This window comes from Scleropages formosus, chromosome 12, assembly GCF_900964775.1.
Source record: "Scleropages formosus chromosome 12, fSclFor1.1, whole genome shotgun sequence".
NCBI lineage: Eukaryota > Metazoa > Chordata > Actinopteri > Osteoglossiformes > Osteoglossidae > Scleropages > Scleropages formosus.
This window is the reverse complement of record NC_041817.1, coordinates 19,350,295-19,364,003: the sequence shown is the minus strand read 5'-3', so window position 1 is coordinate 19,364,003 and position 13,709 is coordinate 19,350,295. Positions and strand designations below refer to the sequence as shown.

At 40.5% G+C, this 13,709-nt stretch overlaps 1 protein-coding gene across 5 annotated transcripts; it reads right to left on the bottom strand.

The window, feature by feature from the left end:
• Positions 1-709: 709 nt before the first annotated feature.
• On the bottom strand, positions 710-12,330 carry rbm26 (RNA binding motif protein 26). 5 transcript variants are annotated; one of them, XM_018746301.2, is made up of 22 exons: positions 11,922-12,330; positions 10,431-10,549; positions 10,072-10,208; positions 9,492-9,580; positions 8,875-9,116; positions 8,469-8,762; positions 7,556-7,798; positions 7,331-7,471; positions 7,020-7,160; positions 6,584-6,686; positions 6,185-6,341; positions 4,198-4,362; positions 4,002-4,112; positions 3,816-3,884; positions 3,562-3,684; positions 3,367-3,441; positions 2,877-3,041; positions 2,588-2,692; positions 2,008-2,211; positions 1,644-1,730; positions 1,361-1,474; positions 710-921 (listed from the first exon to the last, which is right to left on the bottom strand). In XM_018746301.2, the coding sequence occupies exons 1-22, from the start codon at positions 11,978-11,980 to the stop codon at positions 832-834; spliced, it is 3,033 nt and encodes a 1,010-aa protein (XP_018601817.2). In that variant the 5' UTR covers positions 11,981-12,330; the 3' UTR covers positions 710-831. The 5 variants fall into 5 exon arrangements, with proteins under 5 accessions (XP_018601817.2, XP_018601828.2, XP_018601836.2 ...); XM_018746312.2 differs by having other exon boundaries at positions 7,020-7,145; XM_018746320.2 differs by having other exon boundaries at positions 8,469-8,741.
• Positions 12,331-13,709: the final 1,379 nt, after the last annotated feature.

Genomic DNA, 13,709 nt, shown 5'->3' with positions numbered 1-13,709 from the left:
GGACTTATTGTTGTTGTTCCTACATACTTTCCAAAATCACTCTTGGATCACTTTTGTACACTACACTCTAGACACAACATTCATGTTTTCTGGCATTGGACACACACAAAGTACAAAAGTTCTTACCTTACAGTAAGGTCCCACTAATTCATTAAATGGAGTTTTGCTCTTTTTGTGACAAGGGGGGGATTGGGGGGTGAAATGGTCTATTTTTTTTTTTTCCCTTTTTTTTTTTTTTAAAAGGTCTTTTGTCAATCCCAATGTTTTTTTGTTTTTTTTTTTTTGTATTTTTTTAAGGGGGCTTTTTGCCCTGTTAGACCATTTCATTTCTTTATTTTCACAGTTCAAAATAAAGCGAAGGGACTAAAGCAGAGCCATTGTACAAATCATTAAAATTCATACATAAAATATGTACACAAAAGCAACTACTGGAACGCTAAGTACACAGTCAAGCCAACTATGCAACTCTAGGAACTTTACCAAAACAAGTCATTAGGTTCTCTCAACTTCAAAACACCCAGTAAGGTATTGAACACAACTATTCCATAATATGGAACCATGAATCAAAATAAATCTGGCCAAATATTTTAGACCAAATCAAAACAAAAAAAAGTACCAGTATAGAGTTCAAACTTTCACATTATATGGAGGAAAAAAAAAACTTCCATTATTACTACAGTATATTTAATAACCTCATAGGGTACTTTTGGAAATACTGTCTGAGCAGATCTGCTTTAAATGTTAATTCTTATAAGTAATTCGCTGTTAAAAACTATTCAAAAATGACAGGTATTTATTCTCTGATGGTTACTGGACGCGTTGCTCGAGTCTTCATCTACGCCAGGATCGAGGCTCATTGTCGTCGTCCTCTTCATCGTCATCCTGTAGCAGAGAGTTGTCTGCAAGAGGTGTATCTTGGAGCTGCAATGATAAAGACATTAACTATAATAGTTTATTCAGTTAATGCTCTTTCTTACAGTGTCTACATCTGGGAAAATGTAAAACACTGCAGCAGTGTAAACACCTCCATATGTAAGAAACTGAATGTTGAAGTGGTATTTTTAAAACATAAAAAAGAATTTAACAAAAAGTTGCCAAGTGCAGCAAATTCATGAAGTTCTTCATGCCCTCCCATTCCACCCACAGTTTAAGTATATGCAAGAAAGCAAACACCATTTCTTTGCCAGTGGAGGAGAAGCTCCCCAGGAAGCCGAACTTCATAATTTTGTCATTTAAAGCATCTTCTTTCAAGTAAGAAATGTGTCTCAATGTATATCTGTTATATATTTAACAAAAAAAGGCAAAATGCGACATTTAACAGTGATGCAGCGGGGACAGGCAGATGCAGAAAACAGCTCACCTCCTCATCCTCAGGCTCCGCCTCCTCAGTGTCCGCAGTGTTCAGTGACACCACAGGCTTGTGCCAGGCCAGCTTCAGCTCTAGGGTGTTGAACTTTGCCCCGTGAACTGCAGCCTAAAACCGGGGGGGGCCTTTTTTAAGTAAACTTGCTTAAACTATCAAATAAAATTTCAAACATGTAATAACATAAGAGATGAGAGAACAACAGTAAGAAGATCCAGTGTACAAAATTAACCATGGGCACAAATTCCAGGCAGCTGTCAGTGGCAGGGACTTTACTTACCATCTCTGCTTCTGCTCTTGTCTTGTAGGTAACAACTGCACTGTGAGTGGAGTCATTGATCTGGCAGTCTTCAATTTCTCCAAATTGCTTGGAGAACACATGCAAGAAAGGACATTTGTAAGGACAGAGACTGAGTGAGATGCGGACGCTCCCTTACTTGGATATAACATGCATTACCAATAATTAGATATTTGATTACTGTTCATTTCTTAATGTTAAGTCATCAGTACTTTATCACACTTCAGTGGGGTAACTCATTGAACTGATATTTTCATGGCATCCTTTTGCTTTTAAACTTGCTAAATTTACAAAGTCAGAACAACTAATACAGAGGCCTATAGTTTATAGATGATGCATTACTTACTGCGAAGTGTGGGAGCAGGTCTACTCGGTCTTGTTCAGTAAAACCTGAAATCTCCAGTGCCCGTGGGCGGTGGTCCACCACCGCATGGACCAGCGCTCCCCGACCAAGGCACCTAATTCCTCGCCCCCTGCTCCGGAGGGACCCACGGCCCCGCACATGGGTCCCCCTGCCACGCCCGGAACCCAGGATCCCTCTCTTGGCAGCCTGAAAGAAAGAAAATAGGAGAGCTCAATTAATCTTTCACACAACAAAAATATAACCTGAAGATTTCATCACCATTCTACCTCGGGAGTGCCACCACAGAAAGGACTGCTGAGGAACATCAAATCATTACTGAATGAAGTTTTGTGGATGAATTTCATCAGCTGAGGAGCCTCATCTTTGACAGTAAGCTTCATTAACACATTTGGGGAAAGAAAAAAAAATTCATTCTGAGCACTAACAAATTATGGAATCTGACTTAAAATAAATCACCTGGCACAAGTCACATATTTCACATACAGGGCTTCACGACAAATAGGAAAGACGTCCCCCATGCGGCAGGAATAAGAATTACAAGTATAAACAGGAGTGTCCTCACCTCCAGCTGGAGTTGTGTGTATTTCTTCCTCAGCTGTGCTGTGTCTTCACCAGCCTGCATCTTTTTATACAAATCCAGCTCAGTATCCAGCAGCTCCTTCTGCGCCTGCCAGTGTAAGAGCAAAAAGTCACAATAAATCTGACCTAAACAAATGTAAAGAAATATATGTGCCAACCACAATAAGATATGAGGTCACCACAGAAAATGAGAAATATGGTACTTCACTCAGACAATGCAATGGGCAGGTACCAACAAAAACAAGGAAATTCTAAAATATTCATGAACAGACCTGGGCTTTGCTTTTTGTGACCTTCATAGCATTTCCACTTGAAATGGCTTTAATTTCAGTTTGGAGTTGGGTTATGTTTTTAGTCAGGGTCGTCAGTGTCTCCATAATCTGGGCTTTGTCCTCAGCTTTCATGGCCTTATTCTTCTCCAGTTTGGAGATCAGCAACTGGATTAAAAAAAAAAAGTTCCATATTAGAATATTCATAATCAAGGTCACAAAACATTTTCTACATAAGCAGGTTAAGTGAAAAGGTGAAAACTGATGGATATGACATTACGAAGGTCTACTTAATAGTCAAGTTTCAAAGTCTGTCCACAAAGCGAAAATCTAACTTACAACCCATTTAAATGTTAAAACTATACTGATATTACATGTTACCATGTTTCTTAAACAGTGAACATTCCTCTTTTTTGATTACTGCAAGCTTACACATCTAAGGAGTTTTGATGTGAGAAAAGGACATTTTTTTTCATGGCAATAGAGAACTCACTTTCTGCGTTTCAATGTGCTTTTCCAGGATTTCCTGCTTCTTCTTCCGTACATCCTGTTGCAGCTTTAGTGCTTCCTATCAATGTTAATAGAAAAAAGGGGAGGGGGGAAAAAAAAAAAAAAAAAAACTAAAGAACTGTGCTCTTTCCAGTTTGTGGCTCTCCGCATGCTCGGACAGACAGACACGCGCACACACCTGTTTCTTTTTAAGGGCCTCTGCTGAGGCAGTTGGGCCCAGGAAAGGCAAGGCCTTCTGAGAAGCTTTCAGCGCTGCTGGGTTGTAAACCGTTTTGGTCAGTCCTGTGGAAGTTGAAAGCACCTGTAAAACAGATGAAAGGTAAAATATAACATGTGAAAAAGTTCATATTGTTTTTTTTTTTCTAGATTGCTGGAATGTTCACTTGAAAACTTAACTGAAACAATTTTTACATAGAAACATGCAAGACATACCTTTCCTCCAGACACTGGTGATTTTGAGGGAAAACCTAATCGGTCCTTCACTGACACTTTGGTTGCATTCTTTGTGTACAAAAAGAAAGCCAAACTACAATTAACAAATCATCATATGGGATTTAGGAAAGGACAAATGTGTCTGGGGTGAAAAAGAAGAAAGGTACAAACTAATCTGATGCACACCTGAGAGTCTACCCCTGACTCTTCGGAGTTACCAGTGGGTAGAGGACCCAGACGATCCTTAACAGACTGCTTGAGGGCCATAGCTGGGGGCTGCTGAGCAGTCTGCAAGCCCTGATTTAACAATACAGCAACAGTGTCAGTCCGCTACCCAAGCTACAACTTCAATTAAAGAACTTGAAGAACCCTGTGAGGATACCGTCTGGGATGGTGGCTGCGCCTGCGAGACGCCATCCTCCCTGTGCCAGAACACCTTGATAAACCGGTTGTTGAGAACTGCCTCAGTGCTCAGGATGGCTCGCTTAGCCTCCTCATGTGTTGCAAACTGGATGAGAGCTGCCTCAGGGTCATTCTGATATGCCACCTAAAAAGAGTAGCAAGGGTGACAGTCAAATCAAGCTGAAAACATATCTGGTTACAACAGGAGCATCTGTGAATTTTCATTATGAGACAAATATAATCAGTGAGTCTAATGAATAAAATTCCTATACTTAAAGTGGTCCTTGATGAACATTTACTACAAACATTTAACCAAGAAAATAGAGATAAAACACAAAAGTTAAACCAAGGCTTCCCTTGGATGCTCATATTACAAGAATTTGGATTTATGAGGATGTGTAATTGTAGATTAAAGTTCTCATATGTGGTCACCTCACAAGAACAAACATTTTTATTCCATAATGTGTGATCCAAGCACAAGTTCACTGTACCATGTCAAGTAAGGTTTATGTGGTGACAGGATTATACTGCGTTTTTGGCTTTACTTGTGGTAGCTGTAGCAGAGAAATTTTACAAAAAACAGCATACACACAGGGCCAATGTAGAGCCACCAATAAACCTGCAACACAAAATCTAAGCACCCAGAATATCCATACTTTGTAAATTGTGAGACACATAATTGCTACAAAAATGAGTGAATATAGGTAGACAGCCATACTGTACTACAGAGAAATTAATGAAGGGAAACTTATGACAACTAATTTTAACTACTACAGTAATTGCCCATTTTAATGGAATATGATAGTATTTTACCATAAACTAGGGTCAGTTTGAGCTCAGGAACACAAAAATATTTACCACTGAAACCAATGGTAAATTACTTCTTCCAGTTATGACAATTCAACTTACAAAGGGTTTTCAAAAGTACTTTACCTTCAAAAGGTAGGCAAAAACTATATAATACATATTAACTTTTTATAAACACCACATAAGGAACATTTTCCCCCACATCTAATTTAATGAGTTTGTTTTACTGGAATTCACCTTGTGATTAGATTTTCAGGACTCGATTGTGCTCGTTATGAGAAAAGCCAGTACACAACAGAACAGTTGCAAATAACCATTACTCTGTTTGTTACTCATGCTTTAACACATATATACACATGCATGTGCTAGATGACTAAACCACGTCACACCACTGGACCAGATGTGCTGCTTATTCCTATACAACATCTGCACAATCAGCCCATTCCTCACCAATTATGCTACCCAGCTTCTTGTACAGGAACTTGTTCTTTCCTGGCTGGATTATTTAAATTCCCTTTGGGACAGGTTTTGCTGCATCTGCCACTAGCCCTTGTGAGGTCATTCAAAATGCTGCTGCTGCTCATCCAGTGAATATTTCTCACGCCACCCACAATCACACCCATACACAAAGACAAACCACTCCTCTGCTTAAGTGTCCTCACTGAATCCTACATCCAGGATGCAATGCAAGACCCTCAGGCTCACCAACAGGTCCTCACTACCTCCCATGTCTTATCTCTCCTTACTGTCCCTCAATGTGACCTTATTTATATTGAAACTGCCTGAAACAACTGTTAACTGTAACCTTTCTCACAGCATCTCACTGTTATGAGCCCTTAGGTCTTCGTAATAGACAAGATTTGCCTTTAAACTTCCATCCTTGTTTATACAATATTTTCCTAGATTTAATTTTCTTGTCTAATCCTGCATTAATAGAAGCTGAAAACAATATTTCATCTTGTAGGGTCACAACTTCATTATCTTTTGAACTATAAGCACACCCTTTGTCCAGACTTATTCTAAATTGCCTTGGACAGAGAGTCAAGGAATATACACTTCACAAAAAGGTTACGGCAGCATTCTTAAAAAAAAAATCATAACTTTCAAATATTATACCTAAAGAGAACACAATGTTAAAAGGAGAAAACTGCCAGTCTTACCTGCAGGTTAACAATGGTTCCAAACTTACTGAAATGTTCATTGAGTTTGCTGATGTTGTTGAGTTCTTTGGGAATCTGTCTTACATCTAGCTTTGCATTTGCTGATCCAAATGCCATCTTATGAAACCCTTGGTGATTTGGCTTATTGAAATTATGCCTGTGGGGGGATTTGAATACAAGCATACCGTGATCTAATTTGACAAAACTCTGCAATATTAAACCTTTATATATAAGGCAGTTAAAACTTTTGTCTAAAACATTATGATCACAGCTTGTTGTTTTGAGCAGCACTACCCCCAAGAGCTGCACAGAGGAACTACATGCATAACAAGTCAGATTTTATGATTGCTGTAAGCGTACTAATAGAAACCATATATAAGGGGCAGGGGCAAAACTTACCATGGTTTCTTTGAGGGCACTGCACCATCATTTGGGCCTGCTGAGCGTTTCCTGGAGTCTGATTCAACTACTATTCTCACGCTATTGCTGCTTGCGATTTTTTCTAGGGAGATAAAACCCACTGACTTGAGTAACAAACTTTATGCAAAGTTAAAATTAAAAGGCACAGAAAAGTACACAAAAAAGCTGCAAAGGTAATGAATAAAGCCAGAGTTACTGAACTGCATATTCAGGACCAAAGTCTAGGACTAATTTATTCAACCAGGCAGGGAAATGCCCAGTGCAACATATTGCCCTAAAAAGAACCATTTTAACTCCGAGGATAAGACAATAGTGGTTTAACAGCCGGTGAGCCATCCAGACTTAGCCTCTCAGCAAAGGCATTGTTAAAACAGGGCATTTCATTCCAGTCTGTGCAACTTGAATCTTTCTGTACCTCGAGGGGGCAGATCCACCTCTCCCATGGTCAGGCCAATGAGGTTTGGTCTCTGGGCATGAACTCTGTGTCTGTACATAGGTCTGGAAGAGCTGGTGATACTGGGTGCTTCTGGATTGTACACATCTGTTTCAAAGGTGTCTGGGGGTTAGGTGCAACAAATCACTGAGTTGAAATGGAGTGACAGTAACAGTGACGGATAAAGCAAAGTATAAAACTATACAGCTGGAGTTCTCTTGACATGCATCTGTGTAGCTATTTTCATGAAACTCATGTTCAGCTCAGAAACCTGAGAAGCCAAGTCTTCCTACCTGAAGTAAAGAGAGGAGGAGGGGCTTGTGGCTGTGGTGGCCGGATTCCAGATGTAACAATAGTGGGAACTGAACTGGTGATGGAATTTGGAGGGGCATCCATCCCAGAGGGTTGAAGGGGGGGAAGGGGAGGTGGGGGACCTGGAGGCAGAGGCAAATAAAGTATAGGACTTTCTGGTAGTTTGTGCCAGCACTCGAGTCCTGTGTGTGCATCAGAAAGCATACCTGCAATGGGAGGGAGGCTGGGTGGCAGCGTCCCAGGTGGGGGCACTTGGGGACGCAGGTTCACGGGTGGTGGTGTCAAGAGTGGTGGCGGGGGAGGAAGCCCTGGGGGAGGTGGTCCCTCCACCACAGGAAGGGGCTGTGCCTGGAAGGGAAGGATTCCGGGAAGGTTCACGTCCTCCACTACCACTGGGTCACTGCCATGGTCAAATGGACACATGTCACCACGCATGCAGAAGCCTTTCTCTGAAAGGGAGAAGACGACAAAATGTGCACATCAGTATATACAATCCTCTGTCCAACCAGCCAGCAAGTCCCCCATCTTTATTTGCATCAAAAAGTATAAAGCTGCTAATAACCCAGCCTTATTTTTCTAATTTCAAAAATACTGCAAAAGACCCATGCTTAATACTGCACCAAAAATATTTCATGCTGACACAATGTCATCAACACATGTATAAGCAGTACTACCACAGGTAGTTTACAAGTAATGTACTGGCAAATGCACTGGTAAATTAGCTTTTCATAATTTGTATAAGTCAATAAGAATATCCATATTCAAAAGTCAACTCACATTAGTATCCCACAAGAAAAATCTATTGAGTAGAATCACTCATTAGGTGAATTCCTGTCATGAGGTGGAGGAATTACCATAGTCTTATGGGAAAAATAAAAATAATCATACTGGACAAAGATATTTTTAAGAATGACAACTTTATCCTTTATTTTGGACACATTTTTAGGAATGAAAATCAGCACTCACCACAATGAGCACAAAACCTTTACAACTTAAAATATTCTTTGACTGGGATGATTAAATTTCATTCATGCATGACATGAACAAAATTGTTAAATTGCATTTTTTCCTTTCAGAAAGGAATAAATGCAAAAAAATTACTCCACTTCAAAGCATTACCATCATAATCTCGGCAGCGTTTTCTCTGCGGGGGCCCTTGCCCAAATGGGCCGCGGTCCAGCGCGTGGTCCTCATGGAACTCAGACCAGCTCTCTGTGGCGCTGTTGCCGTGGTGTGTAGGAGCGATGACTGTGATGGTGCTGCTGAGAGTCGGGACTGGAAAGTGGTTGGAGGAGCCGCCAGGGGCTAGAGGGGCAGGGGTGTAGTTTTCTGGTTGCTCCAGCAACCTCTCCCCTCGGTCAAGGTCGTACTTTGACTTGCCCGCATCCCTTTCTGTAATAACAGGGCAGTGCCCTTCAGGATTTAACATGTTATATCCGTTACTATTTATTTCAAGCTCAGCAAGGATTTTTTTTTTTGGCCATTTAACGACAAGTAACAGATTCACCACATGTGAGAGATTCACCTCGACTTCTTGTTCTACTCTGGCTCCTGGAGCGGCTTCTACTCCTGGACCTGCTCCGGTCCCGGTCCCTGTCTCGCTCCCGGTCACGGGGCCGATCTTTACTCCTGCTGCGGCTGCGACTGTAACTGCGGCTGCGACCACGCCTCCTGTTGTAGCGGTCCCTGTAGGAGTCTCGCCTAGGAGGGTTGCGGTCATAATCCCTCTTTCTAGAGCGCTCGTCTTTCTTGCGATCATCTCCCCTTCTGCATAATACAAAAGCAAACATGACTAGAATGAGTTGCAACTCAGTTAATGAAAAAAGAACTAGTGCCATTTTGGGGAGTAACATCGTACAACAATGCAGAAGTTAATTTTATATGTTTAACAAAGTTTGCATTGTCTGCCTTAATTTGAACCAAGAAACATTGCCATAAAATGGTTGTAGTACAGCAAGGCTGTTTTGCAAATAATATGAACAAATCTCAAATTAACATAAAGCTGGTTTAGAGCAGTCAACCAGAATTAAGGGTGACCATAAATAGTGAAAGTACAGGTATGTATATGACCAGTTAAGGAATGCAAACAAGTAAGTTTTGTCAGTGGACCCATTCAGTTTGAATATTTTAGCATGTCCTCACCTACTGTCTCTGTACCGTGAGCTGGACTGAGGTGGGCTGTGGGTCACCCTCCTTGAGAACTTCTTGTCCCGATCATCCTCTTTGTTTGGCTGTTAAACAAGACATTTTAGTTCTAGATTGTACTTCAATTGGCAAAATGCAACCAAAACTAAAAATGACTACAGTCCTTGGCATTTACAAAGTGGGCTGAAAAATAAAGGAGGTGTGCTCAATGAACAAAGGCTGCCTCTGAAACCAAAAATGTAAAGGAATTGTCCATTTGGTTTCAGGAAATAATCTCCCGCAAAACAATTTTTCCCAGAAATAAACTTTTGCTACATTAACAGACTAGAAAAAAGTTACATCAACTGATGTGCCCACATATATCAAGTCATACAACATAAAATCATGAAAGCATTAAATATGAAGAATCTTTTGCCTGTGCGTGAATGTGCCAGAAGAAAAGCAGCAATGAAAATACAAGAATGCATATCTTTCTATTTAAAGACTCAATGTAGGAAGATGTTGGCACAGAACATGAAATGATTATATAGACGTGCTAACAAAAAGATTAACGCATTCAATGGGGGAAAAGGGTTACCTCTTCTTTCTTCTGGTCATCTTTTTCTTGCCGTTGGTAAGCTTCTGTTCTGACAGCTGTGGATGACTGCTCAAACTGAGGTAGATAACTCTTTGTGTTCACAGCTTCAAAAAGTTTATCTACAAACATCTGTGTTTCTGTGGATAGAAGAAAAAGTATTATATAAGTTTGCTTCAGCTACTTGTCTCATTTCAACATGTTAAGGTGAAGCTTACAAATTTCCTGTACACTTTTTACCAAAAGGTTAAAATAACCTGACTTTATTTGGGTTGAAAGAAATTAGAGTATGTTTTAGTGACTAGCCATAACAATTACTTAACTACAAACATGAAATGTCAATAAAGCGTGCATAAACTTACCTTTCTGAAGAAATACATCCAACTGGTCAATGCATAGTGCTTTCAAATCTTTCTCCGATTTATCCTTTTTCACTAAGGCAACAACATATTTTGCAAGCGCTGACGGGTCTGCATCACATCTACAAAAAAATAAATTGTGAATACTTTACAATTACCTTGCAGCATTAAGAGACTACATTTATTTGTTTAGATTGTGCTTTCTATTTGAGGTATACTGGTGACTAAGTCACCTATAGTGTGAGAGAGAGAGCGTGTGTGTTTCGCTGATGGACAGTTGGGAGATTCACTGTAAGTAGTGTAACAGTATAAGTCACCCTGGATGATTAAGGAGTGAGCTTGATTACACTACAACGTTTATTGGAAGGTGCTCCGGAGAAGAAAAGCATCTGCTAACTGACAAAAAGCAACATAAATCTGTAAGAACCCAAAAAGTGCATTACACCAACAGAGACTGAATACAGAGTTCTCTGCTACAATACCCTTATTGTTTTGCAGCTATCACTCTTTGTGATCATGTCTCAAGACAATTCCAACATACAGATACTTGTAAATACCCACGGGAAATTTTTTTCCCCACTCAATTACAAAAACAACTAGTGTTTGCTATTGCTTCCTGCTACCACTGCATTCATTCCACTGTGCTCATAATGCAGGTACAGCTTCCTAAAAGAGTTTACACAGAGGAAAAATGCATTAGATATTAGTACAAATCACAGGTTAAACACAATCCTATCTGCTCGATGTTTTTTTTTTTTTGTAGCGTTAACAGTTAAGATGATATGAATCTCATTTACTCAACTCACCTACAAGTCAACAAAAAGAAGCTGAATAAAAAGTATCATGTCTCAACCGTTCTTGTGAGTCCATCAGACTGTGACAATTTTCTTTTTTTTTTTTTTTAAAAAAAACTACATAATTAATGATTAACTCTGCAGTGCACATTAATAATTGTTCAGCAATCATGTTAAGTATTTAGAATTCCCCCCTCCATAAGTTTGCCTCCTTCCATTCGGAGACACATGTGAGGGAGAACAATGAGAAACGAGCAGCATACCAACACAGCTGACCATGAGGCATGACAAACAGCACAATGATGATGACTGTGCTTCTTCTTAGCTGGACAACTGTACTGTGTGTGTGTGTGTCCATTATCATCATGTGTCTGTTGTGAAGCCGCGTGCATGTTTGATGATAAAACTTTTATAATTTTATTTTCATACTGATTTTGAAGAGCTCAGAGAAAATTCTGCCAGAATTTCTGATGCTAAGTCTGAGTATTTTAGCAAAAAAACAAAAAAAAAAAAAGCTTGCTCAGCAAAATACTATCGTGCTATTATAATAACGTATTACAACAATATTTAATTTTATACGTATTTTAACGCCTGAGCAGTACGGAAACTGACGAGGCGCAGCGAACCTCGCTTCTCTGCAGCAGCAGCACTTCGTCAGACGTACCGCCTAACCCGCACACGGACAAACACAGCTACTTACATTGGCTCGAGGGTTTTCGAAAGCCAGGACTTCAAGGCATCCAGGTTTTCTATTATCATTTTCTTACAAACGATGTCGGCACTCTCAACTCCTCGAAAAACAGACGAAGGGGGCAAACTATCCACACGCGAAACGAGCCGCTAGCGGCTAGCATTAGCCACCGCGACTATCTACCTCACTCAGGCAGAGGCTCAGCTCAGGCCCCCAATCCAGGCGTGCTCGCCGTACTGGAAAAAGTGTCGTTTATTTCCACGTCCGTTGCTTATATTATTTCTTAACGTAAAGTAGGGAGAAAAATTATGAATTTCACCCACGTTTAATTCGACTCATACAGCTTGTGAGTTACCTCGCTATAGCAGAATGTTTTAGCAGTTTTCGCCCACTCTATCACACTCCATAAACATGGCGGCAGTTGAGTCTCGTCGGAAATCTCGCGAGAGGCAACTCAGGCTCTCCTTCGCGGTCGGCTGTTCTTCGAAGTATCCGCTCACGCTTCCACCACGTGATTTGCAATTTATATTTACATTTATTTAGTCCACACTTTTCACAGAGGTGACGTGCACCGCAAAGTAAAAAAAAAAGAAAAAAGTGCACTTCGGAACAAGTGAAGAGTTTTAGAGGAAGGTGCGTAAAGTCACGTAAGTGTCGAAACTGTGAGTTTGTCCGATTGATTCTGCAGGAGGAGTAAATAAATAATTCGAAGATCGTGACACTGACTGACAGTCACAGTGTTATCAGCCCACACCTTCACGTGGCACACTGCTAGATACACTACTTACAATGTGTTACTCATAGTGGAACACACACTCTCTGTGTCACTCATACACTATGGGCGAACCTGAACGGCATGTCTTTGGACTGTGGGAGGAAACCAGAGCACTCAGAGGAAACCCATTCAGACACAGGTAGAACATACAAACTCCACACGGAATCAGTGGGGATCAAACCCACATCTTCTCGTACAACTCAGTTGCTGCGAGACAGCAGCACTACTCACGCTGCCACCGTGCCACCCGTTTTAGGCGTTTTCTCACACGTTCTGGAGTTGTGTATATAACTGACTTTGAATAGCATCAGATTTCTGAAATAGTTAGGAAAGAAAAAACAGTGAGACCATTGTTGTGATTGAATGACCAGGAGAAAAGGCTGCCCACACCTGGTCCAGTTTCTAAGAGACCTGCTCCTTCTCCATCTTCATATTAAGTAACAAAGTTGTCACTTATTTCTTTGTTACACTTCCCAGCCTGTTGGCTAGTTGAGGGCTGAGCTTCCATTTCAGTTTTTTTTTCACTAAAACACTTTTACTTGCTTAAGTTTATGTGAATATTTGCAATGATTTGCAAGAACAGACTTTATTTTCATGTTTTATCTAATTACGCTGGTCTGCAGCCGCAATGCTTCTGAAACAAATTAAGTCAGCCCTCACTAATTCTGGGTCACTGAGAATGGAAATGATGCTTAAAATTGTTGATTGGCTCTAGTTTTCAAGATATTGTACTGTGTCAGTATCGACATGTACATGTGTACACGTATGGGAATAGCATATGATAAGTGAGTTGAAAAGGGGCTTGGATCTCAACTAAAATACATGCAGGCTGGATACACAAAGTACTCCTGTTTTCTCTGCGAATGGGATAGTCGTTCGAGAGATTCCCACTATGTCAAGAGAGACTGGCCACTTCGTTCGTCATTGGATCCCGGGAAGAAACATGTTCGGCATCTATCACTTGTTGAATCAAGCAAGATCTTGTTACCACCCTTCCACATAAAGCTGGGTCTGATGAAGAA

What these genes read in the sequence shown, in the direction of transcription:
- rbm26 (XM_018746286.2), bottom strand. Translation starts at nt 11,980, where the DNA reads ATGATAATAGAAAACCTGGATGCCTTGAAGTCCTGGCTTTCGAAAACC. An exon ending in GAGTAGAACAAGAAGTCGAG is followed by an intron (nt 8,763 to 8,874) that starts GTGAATCTCTCA and finishes TAAATCCTGAAG; the next exon opens with GGCACTGCCCTGTTATTACA. An exon ending in ACACACAACTCCAGCTGGAG is followed by an intron (nt 2,212 to 2,587) that starts GTGAGGACACTC and finishes TCTTTCTTTCAG; the next exon opens with GCTGCCAAGAGAGGGATCCT.